Source organism: Pyricularia pennisetigena (assembly GCF_004337985.1).
Source record: "Pyricularia pennisetigena strain Br36 chromosome 7 map unlocalized Pyricularia_pennisetigena_Br36_Scf_8, whole genome shotgun sequence".
In the NCBI taxonomy this organism is placed as follows: domain Eukaryota; kingdom Fungi; phylum Ascomycota; class Sordariomycetes; order Magnaporthales; family Pyriculariaceae; genus Pyricularia; species Pyricularia pennisetigena.
In genome coordinates this window covers 1526266-1546591 of record NW_021940920.1, presented here as the reverse complement: position 1 = coordinate 1546591, position 20326 = coordinate 1526266, and the positions used below count along the sequence as shown (strand labels likewise).

The window sequence follows — 20326 nt, the reverse complement described above, 5'->3', positions numbered from 1 at the left end:
AACGTTGACCTGTGCTTGTTCCTGCGAAGTTGATGGAACGAATCGAGGCAAATGGAAAAGTGGCGTATGCATGATTGCTAGATTCCGCAGGTCAACTGCATTAACAACGTTCCTCAAGCGCTACAAGACGGAATCTTAGAACGAGATTGCCAAGAGCGTGATCCTCCTCTATGATGGCGTCACTGCCAGCTGTATCCGCAGGTGTCGGCTCGAGATGTCCACGAAGCGCACCCATGAACATTGCATCACGGTTCCTCATCAAGCCCTCCACGTCCGTTCCATCGGGGTTCTCGACGACGTTATACTGCATCCGAACGTCGTCTGTCGGGACAAGCCCCGCCTTTTTGCGCAGCCTTTGTACTCGATTCACAATGTCGCGTGCGAGACCTTCGTCAGCAAGTTCTGGATGGGAGGCAGCGTCGAGTAACACTACGACATCCTGGTCGAACGAAGGTTCCGATTGTGGCCCTTCGTCTGCTTTTGGCCCCGCATCGTCCTTGGCGAGCACGCGCACAGTTGTGAGATCATTCTCGTCAAGCTCGATGCCTCCCACTGTGATCTTCTTGTCTTTCTGGTACTGGCGCAATTCTTGCTGCGTCAGTCCTGGTAAAGCCTTACGGACCATTTGTGCATCTTTCTTCAGGCGCTTGCCCAAAGTGGGCCAGTCTACTCGTGCTTCCAGGTGAATGTTGGTTGTACTTCTCCTCGTCACCGGTGAGGATGACCTCTCTCACGTTCAATTCATCAGCAACGTAGCCCTTGAGGGCGTCCACGTCAGCAATAAACTGGGCGTCTGCAATGACGACGAGAGACAACAGAGGCGTCTTGAGACTGATGCTGCGGCGTTCTCTGGCAGCCCGAGCTAGCTGGATAACCTTCTGCATTGCTGCAATTTGACGCTCAATCACAGGATCGAACAGCTCTTCCTGGACAGATGGAATGTGTAGGAAGTGAACACTGGCTGTGTTGGAAAAGCCAGACACATAGTCACCAAAAAAATGGCTTCAACACTCCATAGATGTGCTCTGTAATGAAGGGCGTGAAGGGTGCCATGGCACGCACAACCGTGAACAAGACCTGGAAGAGGGTGTTGAGGGCCGTCCGAGTGTCCTCGACTCCGAGGCCAGCCGCACCCTTGAGCCGCTTGCGATTGAAGCGGATGTACCAATTGGTCAAGTTGTCGATGACCTGGAGTAATCGCGGTACCACCGTGTACAGGCGGTAGCTTCGCATTTCTTCCTCCATGAACCTTAACAAGCTTTGGCAGTCAGCTAATATCCACCGATCCATGACGTTCAGGTTGCCGGCTGAGAAGAAACCCGAGTCGGCGACGAAGCTTGTCCCTTCGGTCTTGTTGAACAGGGCTGCCTGCTCTGAGAAAAAGCGATAGCTATTCCACAGGGGAAGAAGGACTCGAGATACAATGTCCTTGACTCCGGCCTCCTTGAAGCGCAAAGGTTCCGCTCTCACAACTGGCGAGTTGATCAGGTAAAGTCGGAGTGCATCAGAACCGTATTTGTCAATCACCGCCGTCGGGTCGGGGTAGTTTTTGAGACTTCGACATCTTTTTGCCATCCTCTGCCAAAACCAAACCGTTGACGATACAGTTCCGGAACCTTGAGGTGCCAAAAAGTTTGTTTCCCAGGACGGAGAGGGTGTAGAACCACCCGCCTGTTTGATCAAGACCTTCTGCGATGAAGTCGGCAGGAAATCCACTTTGCTCAAACTTATCCTTATCTTGGAAGGGGTAATGGTTTGAAGCATAGGGCATGCTCCCAGACTCGAACCTAAATGTTACTCGAGTGTCAACGACGATTCCAACTCTCATCTTGTTACATTTAGAAACAACCAGCCCTACCAGCAATCGAATATTTCGTCAATTCGGCGAAGAGTACCCTTGCCTTTACTGGAAGGTATCGTGATTCCATCGACTTTGTCGCGATGCAAATCGTCCAAGGGGCCCTCGTAACCACTCAAGCGCTTCAGTTCTTCGATGCTGCCAACGCAGACGATTTCTTCATAGTCCTCGCTGACCCACAAGGGAATCGGAGTGCCCCAGTAGCGATTCCTCGAGACGTTCCAATCGTGAGCGTTGGCAACCCAGTTTGCGAACCGCTTATCTTTGACAAACTGAGGTACCCATGTAGTCTTGTCCAGGTTTTGCAGCATGGCGTCCGTGTCGTTGGTGACCTTGATGAACCAGGAAGAAACGGCTTTTCTGATCAGTTGGGTGTCAGACCTCCAACAAAACTTATCCGTGTGGGTAATGTTTTGTTCAAACCAGAAGACGACCAGAAGACCTCAGATCCTTGATGATGGCACGGTCGGCAACCTTGACATGCTGTCCGACATATTCGGGGACCTCATGCGTGAAACAACCCTTGTCGTCAACAGGGCAGGGGGGAGGCGCCCGGGGCCGAAAAATCCTGCGGCGATCGCAGCGTCGTAGTCTTCTTGTCCGAATGCCTGTGCTTGGTGTACCAGGCCCGTGCCTTCACCAGCTTCCACATAGTCCGCACCGATGACCTCGAAGCAATCCGAAAAGTCATTGGCAAAATATCTGAACAGAGGCTCGTACTTCCATCCAATCATGTCTTTTCCAGGAATCTTGGCAACAACCTTGTATTTTGCTTTCTTCAGATCCTTGTAAAGACTGGAGAGGAGTGATTCCAAAATGATGAAGTACATCCCTGACTTCTCATCAAGAATTTTGGCGTACTCGAACGAAGGGTTAACTGCAATCAGCATGTTGGAAGGTAGCGTCCACGGAGTGGTTGTGTAGATGAGCAACGACGTGCTCTCGTGTTCAGGGCGATTGACCAGAGGAAACGAGACCACAACAGCCGGATCGAGGGTTGACTTTTCGTTCTGCTTTGCCTCCATCTGACTGAGTGGAGTGCATAGCGCTGTAGAGAACGGCATGATCTGGTAAGCGCGGTAGACCTGGTCTTTGTCGTAAAGCTGCTTGAAAACCCACCAACACGACTCCATAAAAGTCACATCCATAGACTTGGAAGCATGTCAGCAGAGCTCAGATACACCATGAAGGCGACGATAACAACCTTGTAGTCGTTGTCGAAATCAATCCATCGGCCAAGACGCTCGATAAACCTGCGCCATTCTCCAGAGTACTTCATCACAATGGCTTTGCACTCAGCATTGTATTTCTCAATCCCCATCTGCATGACCGCATCTCTGCCAGAGATTCCGAGCTTCTTGTCGATTTCGTACTCGATTGGTAAGCCATGGGTGTCCCAACCGAACCGCCGCACAACATGGTGTCCGTTCATGGACCAGTATCGAGGGATTATGTCTTTGATGGTTGAAGCGAGAAGATGGCCATAGTGAGGAAGACCTATTCGGTGTCAGACTCTGTGCGTGTGTGCCAAACCTGAGGAAAGGAATGTTACCGGTAGCTGCAAGTCAAAAAAAAGGGCGTTAATAAACTCAAAAGATTGTACCTTTGCGCTGGTCTATGGTCTGATCTAGTCACTAACCAAACGGCGGTCCATCGTAGAAGGTGAACCGGGGGCCCTCCTGGGTCAGGCGCAGTTGTGTCTGGAACGCATCCACATCCCGCCAGAGCTGGAGGACCTCCTCCTCGGCCTTGGGAAAGCTGATGCTAATGGCTGCCGTGATGCGATATGAGCTGGCCGATGTTCAGCAACCGTTTGAGGAATGGAGGCGCGTGTTATGGGGAAGGAATTCAGAGCTACGATTGCATGGTGGGGTAAATCCTGAAGCGCGGTAAGAAAGGCCCTGAGTCACAGCAGCGGGGATCCCCGCGCCAAGGATCTCAAGCCACATTGATGTGGTTTGCGCGGGGGATTGTAGAAGTAACCATGATACGCAAAAACACAGAGATTCAGAAAACAAAACCGGTTTATTACATCCTTTGGATGTGGATGGCTGCATTCCCGACAGTAACTCTTAGTCTAGATAGCTAGGGACCTATCCACCAGTTAATGTAGTCGTCTAGGATGCACCTTAACGTATCCGTTGAATTAATTAACACCTTAGTGTCCAGTACCTAGGTGGCTCCCTCCACTTCCTCCGCCGACATACATACGTTTGGTGATGTGGTGTGTGAGTCCTCGGATCCACAAAATAAACAGAGCTACCAAGTGGGCTACAGGAGAAAAGAAATGCAGGGACCACCAATTTGGAAGGAGAATGCCAAAAAAAAAAAAAAAAAAAAAAAAAAAAAAAACCTGGACTTTTTGCAGCCCCGGCTCTTTGCCAAACCCACTGACTGCCTTACCTAGAGTGGTGTTACATTAATATCGACTCCGCTTTATTTTTCGCGTTCCAAACGCGACTCCCCTCCAACGCATCTGCTAACGTTATTTCAAACACCTATATGCGTACCATGGCTACCAAACGTGATGAAAGTAAATATTCCCTTTAAAAAAACACACGAAAATCGTTTGAAAAATATTACTGGAACCAGACCAACCCCATTTGAGCTTCTAAATAAAATATACCCGTGACAGCGTATTCGAAAACGCGTTTCGTTACAAACATCAAATATTTAAGCGGTTACGCCCTCGGTCCGGGCGCTTTTTTAAATACACAAAACGCATTCACATGCTTTGCCGTGATATAACCTTGTGGTGTCCCAAGTTATTATCTCCTCCATTTGCCTAGGTACCTAAAAGAATTATCCCTAATCCACTGGCTCGTGATTGGCCCTGGCATGAGGTGAAGTTGTCTTGTATCAGGGCCTCCGTCCCGCTGCAGCTTTCGCTGTGCCGGTTGAGATCGTCCCTTGGCGTCGAATTGGCACACCATCATTAGCCTCTTTCGGCAACCAACAGTGTTGATCAGGGTGCACTTCCCCGCATTATTAGTGCTCTGAAATGCCACGATGAAGTCATGATTGCAAACGACAAGGGGGATCATCTCTAACGCAGCTAACAGCGAGGCGAAGTTCTACAAATTCAACACCATCCCCTCGAAAAACCAGGGAACGATCCAGTCCTCCTTTTGCGCACCAACAAAACCGATCATCAATAGCCTTCTGCACCGCCAAACGGAGAGGAAACAAAAGGCACAAAAAGCACACCGGCACTCAAAAACAGAAAAACAACAAAAAGTCACAACCAATCATGTCTCGTCTCTTCCTCCAGCTCACTCTTCTCATCACCATCCTCTTGTCCACCGCGCTGACGGCCAAGGCGATGGCGCAGCCGGCCCCGACACCACCACCGCGGCTCGCCGGGGCGGTGGCAGCGCGCCAGCTCACGGTGAGCGAGTCGCCGTTCCCGGGCATCTCCGTCGACCTCCCCACGACCATCCCCCGCGCACCGGGAGGGAACACGACGCTGACGGTGACGCCCTCGAGCACGTCCGACCCGAACGGGGCCGCGGTGGCTCTCGGGAAGGGCTCGTTTGGCGCCGCTGTCTACGGGGCGCTCGTCGCTGTCGTTCTGGTCGTCGTGCGTTAGGGTTCAGGAAGTAGCATGGGGAGCCTGTGTTTTGCTTGGCGGTAAATCGTGTGACGGCGGCTTGTTAATTCGAGTGTTGCTTTTGCTCTTTGCTGTTGGACTCGCTTTGTGTGGCCGTGTGGCATTAAACATCGACTTATAACTCTGTTTTGTTTTGTTGGATAGGATATACTTGGCATCGTGTTACCTGCGGAATGTGTGAAAGGACTTGAATTCTCTTGGAAAGTAAAGGAATACTATTCGAGCACATGTTCGAAAGAAAAATCAAATTTGGTGCCCTTTTTCAAAAATCATACTCCAAGACTCCAAAGTAAATCAAACACTGCTAGAAGCAAGATGAGCGACCGCTAAAAGAGGATTACTAGTCTGGAGCTTTAGTGTTACGACCAGACTGTTACGACCAGACAGTCGGGTCGGTACCAGTGAGGCCAGGTGGGGTCACACCCCTCCTAATGACACTCGACCAAAGAAAACACCGACCGACAGGAAAATAGGATTACGTAAGGACCCAGTTACGTAATATCACGTAACCACCAAAGGTTGATTTTGGGTAATCTGTAAAACCTTGATTGGGAATTACAAATTATACGAATTAAAAAAAATTTTATTGGGAAGATAATTTATATAAAACACGTTTATTATTATATAAATAAATTCGATTTGAGGATTGCTTAATAGCAATTAAATGTTAGTTATTTTTGATATTTATTTGAAAACGATTATAATTTTACCCCAATTATTAAAAACCCCAATTATCCAGCTCAAACGCTTAATTGTTTTAACCCACTGTATTTTACCCTGAAAACAGATTACCTGATACTTTGATCGTAATATTTTAATTGCTCCTATTCAATATCTTGCTTTAAAATATACCGAATAATATCCGACAATATATCCTCCCAAACGTCCAAAAACAATATCCCTAGCATTTTTGCCACGTTTAATAAAACGGCGTAAAAAACCCCTGTTTAACCTAAAAACGATAATAATAACGACGATAAAAAAGACCAATTACGTAAATAAATGGCCCAAACCACCTAAAAATTCTATAAATAAACGTTCCGCGCAACCCAATTTTAAAAGAATTATAAATTCTCTGAACCGGCGTTAATATTATCTTAATTCTTTTTAACAAGTGTGAAAAAGTTAGATTAAACAATCCGGCCATATTTTACGGTATACCCTGACAATTTAAAAAATATTTGGGGCAAATACGTATTTATTAAATATTTTATTTGGCAATTTTCCGCAGCGAAATACAAAAAATATTGTATACGGCCACTTTTTTCCGCGGACGAGTTATATCCTAGTTCGAACCCCTATTGCAGGAATGGTTAGTCTCAGTGCTCAGACTAGACCCCCCTGCTTCGCAGTGGGGACCGATCGCTCCATGTACCTTTCAGCCACATGGCTTTTCGACCAATTACATTGGCCGAAAAGATCGCGCTCGTTCTAGTCTGAGGACATTTTGTCGCATTTCGCCGTTTATAACGGTATTTTTAATAATATATTTAATATTACGATATCGCTTATGATTATTTTATTAATATAAGGATAATTTGTGGTATTCCGCCGTTTGTAGCGGGTGAATGCAATATATTCGCATTATAATGGTAAAAGAAAATAGTATACCCATAGTATGCAATTAAATATTCGTATAAAAAAAAAATAAAAATTATAAAAATATATAGTAATTTGCGTTAAATTTATTGGAGTTTGCTGAATATTTGCATGCCGGCCGCGTTTTTATAGCTACTGTATTTGGAAAGATATTAAAATATTAAATAAAATCTGTAATTTTTTATTATATTTAATTTTTGTTTTAAATAATTGTATGCAATAATTATTTTAATTTAATTTACAGCTTTTATACCTTAGTAAACCTAATATTACAAAGTGCATGCAATTATCGATTGAAACAAAAGTTTTATTAATATTCTTATATAAATTAACAATTTGTTAAAAAATTAAATAATTTACGCAAATATTGGTAAAATGAAAATATTTTCACTTAATATATTCTTTAATCAATTTGCTAATAAATTTTATATGAATTTTTTTTTATAAATTTTATTTAATTAAATAAAGCAAAAAATACAAAAAAAATACAAATTTAGCATTCTTTTATATAAAAACATAAGAAGGGCCGTGTTACGATCAAGGTATCGGGTAACCTGTTCTTAGGGTAAAGTACAGTGGGTTAAAGCAACTGAACGTCTTAACTGGGTAACTGGGGTTCTTAATAACTGGGGTGAAATTATAATCGTTCTCAAGTAAATATTAAAGTTAACTAAAGTTTAATTGCTGTTAAACAATCCTAAAATCGAATTTATTTATATGGTAATAAGCGTGCCTTATATAAACTATATTCCGAATATAATTTCCCTTAATCTGTTACAAATCGCAAAAATCATTTCGCCTAATTTATTATAATCTTTTAAAAATTATTAAAATCACCTTTTTGGCGATTACGTGGCGTTACGTAACTTCTCCTTTAGGTAATCGATGTTTTGTTGTCGGTGATTTTTTTGGGCGAATGTCGTTAAAAGGGGTGTAACCCCGTTTGGTTTTATTGGTACCGACCTATTTTATCTGGTCGTAATATTAGGTTTCCTTTTTTTTAACCAAATCCCTTTGGCCTTTAAATAGTTTATATTTTTTTAATCCTTGTTTTTGTTTCCATATTTTTTTTTGTTAATTTTTTTGCGCTATATTTAATCGCGTAATTAAATTAAAATTTGGTCGTTCGTCGACAAAACGTCGCCACGCTTTCCTTTTTTCCCTATTATCGACCGATATGTTACGACCAGACAAGTTGGGCCAGTACCAGTGAGGCCAGGCGGGGTCACACCCCTCCTGACAACACTCGACCTGAGAAAACACCGACCGACAGGAAACAAAATTACGTAAAGGAGAAAATCACGTAACACCACGTAATCGCCAAAAAAAATGATTTTAATGATTTGTAAAACCTCGATTGGGAATTACAAATCAGATAAATCAAAGGAAATCACATTTGGAATATAATTTATATAAGGCACGCTCATTACCATGTAAATAAATTCGATTTTAGGATTGTTTAACAGTAATTAAACTTTAATTAACCTTAATATTTATTTAAAAACGATTATAATTTCACCCCAATTATTAAAAACCCCAATTACCCAATTAAAACGCTCAATTGCTTCAACCCATTATACTTTACCCTAAAAACAAATTACCCGATACCTTAATCGTAATATTTTAATTGCTCCTATTTAATATTTTGCCTTAAAACATACCAAACAGTATCGCCGAAATAATATTTTCCAACAAAACCACCCTTTAAACCCCCTTTACCATTAACGCTCCGGCCAGCGCTAACGTTTTGCGTTAAATAGTCGCGACGTTCCAAGCAAAAAATCGACAATTCCAGGAACGAATAACCGAACAAATTAATCGAATTAATAGGAATTATATTAAATATTTTTTACTATTACCTTATAATAGCACCCCAGGTACCCTATAGGGATTTTTTACGGGAACCCGGGCCTATTTTCACTTTAACGAGGACAATTTCGATAATAACGCAAAAAAGGTCATTTACGCAATTTCGCTATTAAAGGGCGATGCGTTTACTTAATTCGAACCAATTTTACGAAATTATTTGGACCACGATAAGGAAAAAAACCGTAAAATTAAAATTAACCGCATTTTCGACGATTACGAAAATTTCGAAAAATATTTTAAAGGAGCATTCGGTAACCCAAACGAGGAACGCACAGCTAAACGTAAACTGGTACGCCTTACCCAAACCAAATCGGTATCCAAATATACCAGTAAATTTCGATAAATTACCGCCAAACTATTATGGGGCCCCGAAACCCTAATAGTACGCTTTTATGCGGGATTTAAAAAAAAAGTTAAAAACGAATTTGTTAAAAAAGAACGACCCGATACCTTAACCGAATACGTAAAACTAACAATTAAAATCGATAACCGATTTTACGAACGGAAACTGGAACGACGCGAAGGACGTAACGTATGGGGGCCAACTTTGCGATAAACCAATACGGGACGCAAATATTAATACCCTAAACCGCCTCGCCAATACAATATTTCCTACGGAATATATAACGGACCTATGGACCTTAACGCGACCCAATATAAAAAACCGCGCAAAAATCCCAAAAATGGTAAATGCTTTAAATGCGAAAAACCAGGACATATAACCAAATTTTGTCCCTAAAATATTCCGGATTTACACCCCGATTCCAAAAAACCACGAGGATTAAATACCATTATTTACTAACAAATACCACCGGATTAACACAATTTAAAAAACTGGACCATATATTACGACGATAATTATATAATCTATAATAGCGCAAAAATGGACGCAGGATAGTACCCACAAAAACTTAAAAACATTCGGATTTTAGCAATAGGAAACCGTATACCTATTAAAACCAGACCACCGGTACAATTACGCAGGCAAAACGCCAAATTACCCGAACCTACGGAATTAAATACCTCAGAAAAATCAAAACCAAAATTATTGGGACAAACCCACCGCATCCGGATAATCCAATAAGCCCCAACGGACGAATCTAGTAACGAATCAAAAGACGAATCTAGCGAAAAAAAAATTATATTTTCAAATTTATACAATGCAGCAAGGGAAAACAACCCTTATATATATAAAAAAAAACTTATCGATTTATACCGAAACGACCAATTAATACAATTTCCCGGAATATTATTTCGAATATAAATATAAAACCCTATAGGATTAATCGATCCAATTTTCGGAAACCACCCAATTTTGGATACTAAATATCCCAAACATACAAAAATCTTTTGGGCAAAATGTTTTCGAAATAATTGCGGATTGCATTTTAGCAGAAAAATAGTCCACGATTTTTTCCTACAACAACGTAAAACAACAGGTATCCACGAAATATACATTACCATTAAATTACCCAATTGGGAAATTAAAATAAAATTTAACACCGAACCAGCGGTAATTTTCACCCCTTGTAACAATTACCCCATAATATGTTACAACCAAAAACAATTCCCATGGTACAAATACACCCGAAATATTTGCAAAATACACATATTAGCCAAAGCACAGGTATAATATGAAACGAAATTACGATAACCAGGACTCGCACCCATAATTAAAATTGTGTGGAACCCCAACGTTAAAAATAACGAAATACCTATAAACGTACGAAAAACGCCTGCACTAACAGGGCACCGATTTAATAAAATCAACGTTAAAAACAACCATACGCCCCGAAATAAAAAAAATAAAGACCCACGACGCGAATCCAGCAAACCAAAAAACTAGGACAACCAAACGGTATAAGGCACTAAACGGTAGCAACAAAAACGGAACAAAGAACCCTGAACGCCACGCAAACCACGAAAATAATATACGAATATATATTCCTAAATATACAATTTAATGGAAAACCCATACGAGCGCTCCTTAATAACGGAGTATAAAACAATTACATTTTTCCAAAAATCGTGAAAAAACGACGAATATTTTGGCGATAAAAGGAAAAACCATATCGATTATAAACCGTAAAAGGAAAGGCAGTTTTATACGGAAACGGCACCATCGAAATAAAGACCGTACACCTCTGGATGGAAAGCTATGGACGAAAAAAACAAATTACCTTGGATATTACGGAAATAAAAAATAAAAACATAATTTTAGGAATTCCCTGGCTTAAAAGGAGCAACCCCCGGATAAATTGGACTATAGGCCAAATTTAATGGGAAAAACACCTAATTACTAAACGACCTCCAGCACAGCAGGGTTTATACAGGAAATATAGGGTACGGAAGGATTAAATAAAACAAATGGCGTACCTATAGGGAGGACGACCAACCCCGGAGCCAATATCGGAAAAAAAACGACTATCCACAGGTTAAAACCGATCCAATTATACAATATAAACCACGAAAAAACAAACCAAAAACGGCAAAATCCCAAAAAAATACCAAAATTATACACGATTGTTTAACCAAAAACTCGAAACAGGATTACCCGAACACAGTCCGTTCGACTACGAAATACTATTAAAAAAAGGAACCCAACCAAAATTCCACAAAATATACGGTTTAAATCCGACACAAATGGAGGTTTTAAACGAATATTTCGCGGAAAACCTCAAAAAAGGTTATATTAAACCATCGACATTACCAGCAAAATACCCAATCCTTTTCGTACCAAAAAAAAACGGAAAATTACGATTATACGTGGATTACAAACAATTAAACGATATTACAATAAAAAATTATTACCCGCTCCCACTAATAGGAAAATTTCGAAACATATTTTACCAAATACAATAGTTTACGATATTAAATTTTAAAGGAGCATATAATTTAATCCGTATAAAGGAAGGCGAGGAATGGAAAACAGCATTTCGCACCAAACGAAGATATTACAAATACCTGGTAATGCCTTTCGGTTTCACTAACGCCCCCGCAACCTTTTAAACCATAATTAACCACGTTTTTAAGGAATATTTAAATATTTTTATCGTTATTTACCTGGACGATATCCTTGTTTTTTCCAAAACGTTGGAAAAATATAAAAAACACGTCCACATAGTTTTACAAAAACTACAAAACGCTAAACTTTTGGTTAAACCCGAAAAATGCATTTTTCATAGCAAGCAAATTAATTTCCTAAAATATATTATCGCCCCTAAAAAAATTAGGATGGAAAAATTAAAAATCCAAACAATAAGGGAATGGCCCCAATTATAAAACGTAAAAAACGTTCGGGCATTTTTTGGATTCGTGAACTTTTACAAAAAATTTATTAAAGGTTACGGCGCGATCGCCACCCTATTAACCAATATAACCAAAAAAAACCTAAAATTCCAATGGACGGAATAAATACAGCAAACTTTCGAACAATTACGAAATACAGTAGTATAAAAACCGATTTTTAAAATACCAAACCCAACGAAACCCTTCGAAATCGAAACCGACGCATCCGATTACGCAATCGGAGGATAATTTAACCAACGAAACGAAAAAGGACGCCTGCACCCTTACGCCTTTTTTTCACAAAAATTACATAAATTAAAATTTAATTACCAAATCCACGATAAAAAACTTATAACTATTATCCGAATATTTAAAAAATGGAAACCATAATTATCCGGAACTAAATACGAAATATTAATTTATACGGACCATAAAAACCTAACCCATTTTACCACTAACAAAATATTAAACAAACGACAAATTAAATAGGCAAAATTCCTATTAAAATTCCATTTTAAAATTATTTACCGAAAAAAAATAGAAAATGGCAGGGCCGACGCCTTTAGCAAAAAACCAAACCATAAAAACATAATACCCGAGGAAATACGGAAAATCTTTACGGCAAACGATAACGGAAACCTTTTACCAATTTACCGAAATCTTATAACGACCAATACGGTAATTATACCAAAGGAAATACGGAAAATCCACGAAAGTAAAGCTTACGGATACCAAGGGATTTCCAAAACATGGAAACGGTTAAAACAGCACTATAATTTTAAAAAAACATGATAAAAAGTACGAAAAACTATTAAAAACTGCGAATTTTGCGCAAAAAACAAATCCGCCAAACACAAGTTTTACGGGTTTTTACAACCTTTACCAACCCCTGACAAAGCCTGGCAAACTATCACAATGGATTTTATCGTCAAACTACCACCTTCCGAAGAATTATTTACTAAAACTAAATACGACAGCATATTAATTATAGTGGATAAATTTACTAAATACGCCTATTTCCTACCCTATAAAAAAAATAGCAACGCCGAAAAAATCGCTTACATATTCCTACGAATAATTGTTAGCAATTACGGACTTCCAAAAAACATTATTACGGACAAAGATAAGCTTTTTACATTAAAATTCTGGAAATTTTTAATGGAATAGCTAAAAACCGACCACAAATTATTTATAACATTCCACCCACAAACAAATGGACAAATGAAACGAGTAAATTAAATATTAAAACAATATTTAAAATATTATATAAACCATAAGCAGGATAATTGGGTACGGCTATTACCCACAGCACAATTCGCATATAACAGTTTAAAAAATAAAAATACCAAGATAACCCCGTTTTATACTAATTACGGATTTAACTTTACGGTATATAGAGAACCAAAAACCACGATTACGGCCCCACGAACCGATAAACAAATAAACGAACTACGAAAACTCCACCGAAAACTCCAACAGGAATTGGAATTTGTACGAAAAAAAATGACCAAATACGTTAATTAGTATCGGATAAAGGGACCATTTTTCCAGGAAGGAAATAGCGTTTACTTTATTCGACGCAATATTAAAACATAACGACCAAACAGCAAATTTAATTACAAAAAGTTTGGACTTTTTAAAATCGATAAAAAAATCAGCGAAACTAATTACAAATTATTATTACCAGGAATTATAAAAATTCACCCAACGTTCCACGTATTACTATTGGAATTAACACCACCCGGCACCAATATATAAAAAACAATCGAAATCGACGAGGAAGAAACATACGACGTCGAACGAATATTGGACCACAGACGCAACCACGGTAAAACAAAATACCTTATTAAATGGGAAAACTACGGATACGAAAAAAACATTTGGGAACCCCTTAACCACCTCCAAAATTACCAGGAATTACTCCGTTAATATTACCAGGAATTGGATTTGCGAACAAATTAACCAAAAAAAAAAGGACGACTTAAAAAAATACCACCTACCATTCCCAAAAGCTAAAAATCGACCAGAATTCGAAACTATACCACTAAACGAATTTACAAAAAAACGATTAACATATACCAACAAATTAAAACACACGGATAAAAGCAATTTACCGACCGAATGCTGCGCAAAAACATTTATTTCGTCCAACAGAAAAGGATTTAAAAAACCCATTGGGAAAATCGAATCCCAAACGAAATTGGAATCCGGAAAAAACGATTCGAGTAATATTTTAGGAAAAACTTCGGCCGATCGCCGCCGCTCCTCCTACTTTACCTTTTTACGTTCGATTCAATCCAATTCTTCCAAATCGTTAATCCCGCGAAACATAGCTCGCATTATTTTTTTAAACCACAATTTTTTTTGTTTTCGCAAACGGAAAAACTTCAATTGCTTTTCCTAAATCCTTTATTGCTTTGCCAAAATATTTTTTTCCAAAACCTCCACCTTAGTATTAAATTTGGAATACTGCCGACCGATATTACGCAATTAGGTATTCGAAACACCCAGCACGTCGTAACTAAAACGGTTAACACGGAAACATTCGATACAACGAAAAAAGTTTTGCGGGGATATTGCGTAACGCATTATACCGCGAAATTCACAATAAAAACAAAAAGGTATATCCACCGAAAAAAAAAGGAAGGAAGCAAAAAAAACGTGGCGACGTTCTATCGACGAACGACCAAATTTTAATTTAACTACGCGATTAAATATGGCGCAAAAAGGTTAGCAAAGAAAAAATATGGAAACAAAAACAAAAATTAGGGGAATACAAACTATTTAAAGGCCAAAAGGATTTAACCAAAGGAAAGGAAACCTAATATTACGACCAAACAAATTGGGCCAATACCAGTAAGGCCAGGCGGGGTCACACCCCTCCTAATAACATTCGACCTGAAAAAACACCGACCGACAGGAAACAAAATTACGTAAGGGAAAAAATTACGTAATACCACGTAATCGCCAAAAAAAGTGATCTTAATGATTTGTAAAACCTCGATTGGGAATTACAAATTAAATAAATTAAAGGAAATTACATTTGGAATATAATTTATATAAGGCACGCTTATTACCATGTAAATAAATTCGATTTTAGGATTGTTTAGCAGCAATCAAACTCTAATTAACCTCAATATTTACTTGAAAACGATTATAACTTCACCCCAGTTATTGAGAACCCCAGTTACCCAGTCAAGACGTTCAGTTGCTTTAACCCACTGTACTTTACCCTAAGAACAGGTTACCCGATACCTTGATCGTAACACGATATTATCGAAATGTTTTCCTACAATCCCTGCTATACCAAAGGCGTAGCATTTTATTAAATATTTCCGCAGGATTTTGTTCGTTGTATGGAATACGTTCGTTCCAACCGTTTTGGTTGCGACGTATTGGGTTTATCCGCTGTTTAAATCCGTTATATTGGTCGCCAACATTCGAAATTGGATACGGAGGTTAAAACGTTTAAAAAGCAAATTTACGCGCAATAGGCGAAATTGTTTCGTTTGCGAAAGCAAAAAAAATTGTAATTTAAAAAAATAATGCGAATTATATTTCGCGGGATTAATAATTTGGAGGAATTGGATCGCGTGGAACGTAAAAAGGTAAAATAGGAAAAACGGCGGCGATCGTCCGAAGTTTTTCCTAAAATGTTATTCGAATCGCTTTTTCCGGATTCCAATTTTGTTTGGGATTCGATTTTCCCGATAGTTTTTTTAAATCCTTTTTTGTTGGATAAAATAAATGTTTTTGCGCAACATTCGGTCGGTAAATTGTTTTTCTCCGTATATTTTAATTTATTAGTATATATTAATCGTTTTTTTGTAAATTCGTTTAATGGTATGGTTTCGAGTTTTGGTCGATTTTTAGCTTTTGGGAATAGTAAATAGTGTTTTTTTAAATTATCCTTTTTTTTTTGGCTAATTTGCTCGCAAATCCAATTCCTGGTAATATTAACGGAATAATTCCTGGTAATTTTGGAGGTGGTTAAAGGGTTCCCAAATGTTTTTTTCGTGTCCGTAATTTTCCTATTTAATAAAATATTTTGTTTTACCGTGGTTGCGTTTGTGGTCCAATATTCGTTCGACGTCGTATATTTCTTTTTCGTCGATTTCGATTGTTTTTTATATATTAGTGCCGGGTGGTGCTGGTTCCAATAATAATACGTGGAACGTTGGGTGAATTTTTATAATTCCTGGTAATAATAATTTGTAATTAATTTCGCTAATTTTTTTATCGATTTTAAAAAGTTTAAGCTTTTTATAATTAAATTTGCTATTTAGTTATTATATTTTAATATTGCGCCGAATAAGGTAAACGCTATTTTTTTTTGGAAGGATGGTCCGTTTATCCGATATTGGTTGGCGTATTTGGTTATTTTTTTTCGTACGAATTCCAATTTCTGTTGGAATTTTTGGTGGAGTTTTCGTAATTCGTTTGCTTATTTATCGGTTCGTGGGGCCGTAATCGTGGTTTTTGGTTTTCTATATACCGTAGGATTAAATCCGTAATTGGTATAAAACGGGGTTATTTTGGTATTTTTATTTTTTAAACTGTTATATGCGAATTATATTATGGGTAATAACCGTACCCAATTATCCTATTTGTGGTTTATATAACATTTTAAATATTGTTCCAATATTTGGTTTGCTCGTTTTATTTGTCCATTTGTTTGTGGGTAGAATATTGTAAATAATTTATGGTCGGTTCCTAGCTATTCCATTAAAAATTTCCAGAATTTTAATGTAAAAAGTTTATTTTTGTCCGTAATAATGCTTTTTGGAAATCCGTAATTATTAACAATTATTCGTAAAAATGTGTAGGCGATTTTTTCGGCGTTGCTACTTTTTTTATAAAGTAGGAAATAGGCGTATTTAGTGAATTTGTCCACTATAATTAATATATTATCGTATTTAGTTTTAATAAATAGTTTTTCGGAAGGTGGTAATTTGACGATAAAATCCATTATAATGGTTTGCCAGGCCTTATTAGGGGCTGGTAAAAATTATAAAAACCCGTAAAGTTTATATTTGGCGGATTTGTTTTTTGCGCAAAATTCGCAATTTTTAATGGTTTTTCGTACTTTTTATCGTGTTCCTTTAAAATTATAATGCTGTTTTAACCGTTTCCATATTTTGGAAATCCTTTGGTGTCCGTAAGCTTTATTTTCGTGGATTTTCCGTATTTTTTTTGGTATAATTACCGTATTGGTCGTTATAAGATTTCGGTAAACTGGTAAAAGGTTTCCGTTGTCGTTTACCGTAAGGATTTTCCGTATTTCCTCGGGTATTATGTTTTTATAATTTGGTTTTTTGTTAAAGGCGTCGGCCCTGCCATTTTTTGTTCCTTTTCGGTAAATAATTTTAAAATGGAATTTTGATAGGAATTTTGCCCATTTAATTTATCGTTTATTTAACATTTTGCTGGTGGTAAAATAGGTGAGGTTTTTGTGGTCCGTGTAAATTAATATTTCGTATTTAATTCCGGATAATTATAGTTTCCATTTTTTAAATATTCGAATAATAACCATAAATTTTTTATCGTGGATTTGGTAATTAAGTTTTAATTTATATAATTTTTGTAAAAAAAAGGCGCAAAGGTGCAGGCGTCTTTTTTCGTTTCGTTGGTTAAATTGTTTTCCGATTGCGTAATCGGATACATCGGTTTCGATTTCGAAAAATTTCGTTGGGTTTGGTATTTTAAAAATCGGTTTTTGTGCTATTGCATTTCGTAATTGTTCGAAAATTTGTTATATTTATTCCGTCCATTGGAATTTTAGGTTTTTTTTGGTTATATTGGTTAATAGGGTGGCGATCGCGCCGTAGCTTTTAATAAATTTTTTGTAAAAGTTTACGAATCCAAAAAATACCCGAACGTTTTTTACGTTTTATAGTTGGGGCTATTCTTTTACTGTTTGGATTTTTGATTTTTCCATCCTAATTTTTCCAAAGGCGATAATATATTTTAGGAAATTAATTTGCTTGCTGTAAAAAATGCATTTTTCGGGTTTAATTAAAAGTTTAGCGTTTTGTAGCTTTTGTAAAATTGTGTGGACGTATTTTTTATGTTTTTCCAACGTTTTGGAAAAAATAAGGATATTATCCAGGTAAATAACGATAAAAATATTTAAATATTCCTTAAAAACGTGGTTAATTATGGTTTAAAAAATTGCGGGGGCGTTGGTGAAACCGAAAAGTATTATTAGGTATTTGTAATATTTTCGTCTAATGCGAAATACTGTTTTTTATTCCTCGCCTTCTTTTATACGGATTAAATTATATATTCTTTTAAAATTTAATATCGTAAACCATTATATTTGGTAAAATATGTTTCGAAATTCTCCTATTAGTGGGAGCGGGTAGCAATTTTTTATTATAATGTCGTTTAATTGTTTGTAATCCACGCATAATCGTAATTTTCCGTTTTTTTTTGGTACGAAAAGGATTGGGTATCCTGCTGGTAATATCGATGGTTTAATATAGCTTTTTTTAAAATTTTCCGCGAAATATTCGTTTAAAATTTCCATTTGTGTCGGATTTAAACCGTATATTTTGTAAAATTTTGGTTGGGGTTTTTTTTTTAATAGTATTTCGTAATCGAACGGATTGTGTTCGGGTAATCCTATTTCGAGTTTTTGGTTAAATAATCGTGTATAATTTCGGTATTTTTCTGGGATTTTGCCGTTTTTGGTCTATTTTTTCGTAGTTTATATTATGTAATTGGATCGGTTTTGGCCTGTAAATAGTCGCTTTTTTTCCGATATTGGTTCCGGGGTTGGTCGTCCTTCCTATAAATACGTTATTTGCTTTATTTGGTCTTTCCGTGCCCTATATTTCCTGTATAAACCCTATTATACTGGAAATCGTTTAATAATTAAGTGCTTTTCCTATTAAATTTGGCCTATAGTCCAATTTATCCGGGGGTTGCTTTTTTTAAACTAGGGAATTCCTAAAATTATGTTTTTATTTCCTATTTCCGTAATATTTAAAATGATTTATTTCTTTCGTTTATAATTTTCCATTTAAAGGTGTACGGTTTTTGTTTCGATAATGCCGTTCCCGTATAAAATTGCCTTTTTTTTTACTGTTTGTAATCGATATAATTTTTCCTTTTATCGCCAAAATATTCGTCGTTTTTTCACGATTTTTAGAAAAATGTAATTATTCTATACTCCGCTATTAAAAAACGTTCGTATGGGTTTTCCATTAAATTGTATATTTAGGAATATATATTCGTGTGCTGCTTTCGTGGTTTGCGTGGCGTTCAGGGTTTTTTATTCCGTTTTTATTACTACCGTTTGGTGCCCTATACCGTCTGGTTGTCCTAGTTTTTTGGTTTATTGGATTCGCGTTATGGGTCCTTATTTTTCTTATTTCGGGGCGTATGGCTATTTTTAACGTTAATTTTATTAAATCGGTGCCCTGTTGGTGCAGGCGTTTTTCGTGCGTTTGTAAGTATTTCGTTATTTTTAACGTTGGGGTTCCACACAATTCTGGTTATAGGTGCGGGTCCTGGTTATCGTAATTTCGTTTCGTACTATACCTGTGTTTTGGTTAATATATATATTTTGCAAATATTTCGGGTGCATTCGTACTATGGGAATTATTTTTAATTATAGCATATTATAGGGTAATTGTTACAAAGGGTGAAAATTACCGCTGGTTCGGTATTAAATTTTATTTTAATTTCCCAATTGGGTAATTTAATGGTGGTATATATTTCGTGGATACCTATTATTTTACGTCGTCGTGGGAAAAAATTATGGATTATTTTTCTGCTAAAATATAATCCGCAATTGTTTCGAAAACATTTTGCCCAAAAGATTTTTATATATTTGGGATACTTAGTATCCAAAATTGGGTGGTTTCCGAAAGTTAAATCGATTAATCCTATTAGGTTTTATATTTATATTCGAAATGGTATTCCGGGAAATTATATTAATTGGTTGTTTCGGTATAAATCGATAAGTTTTTTTTTATATATATAAGGGTTATTTTCCTTTGCTGCATTATATAGATTTGAAGATATAGTTTTTTTTCGCTAGGTTCGTTTTCTAATTCGTTATTAAATTCGTCCGTTGGGGCTTGTTAAATTATCCG

The 20326-nt window shown here is 37.6% G+C and overlaps 2 protein-coding genes across 2 annotated transcripts; one reads left to right on the top strand and one right to left on the bottom strand.

Moving 5' to 3' along the window:
• Window positions 1–100: 100 nt before the first annotated feature.
• PpBr36_09555 (uncharacterized protein) lies at window positions 101–3724 on the bottom strand (the record flags this gene model as incomplete). Its single annotated transcript, XM_029896676.1, has 9 exons — window positions 101–588; window positions 671–926; window positions 1012–1472; window positions 1528–1787; window positions 1859–2218; window positions 2333–3009; window positions 3042–3355; window positions 3498–3649; window positions 3717–3724. The coding sequence occupies 9 exons, from the start codon at window positions 3722–3724 to the stop codon at window positions 101–103; spliced, it is 2976 nt and encodes a 991-aa protein (XP_029744467.1).
• Window positions 3725–5108: 1384 nt separating this feature from the next.
• PpBr36_09554 (uncharacterized protein) lies at window positions 5109–5447 on the top strand (the record flags this gene model as incomplete). Its single annotated transcript, XM_029896675.1, has 1 exon — window positions 5109–5447. The coding sequence occupies one exon, from the start codon at window positions 5109–5111 to the stop codon at window positions 5445–5447; it is 339 nt and encodes a 112-aa protein (XP_029744468.1).
• Window positions 5448–20326: the final 14879 nt, after the last annotated feature.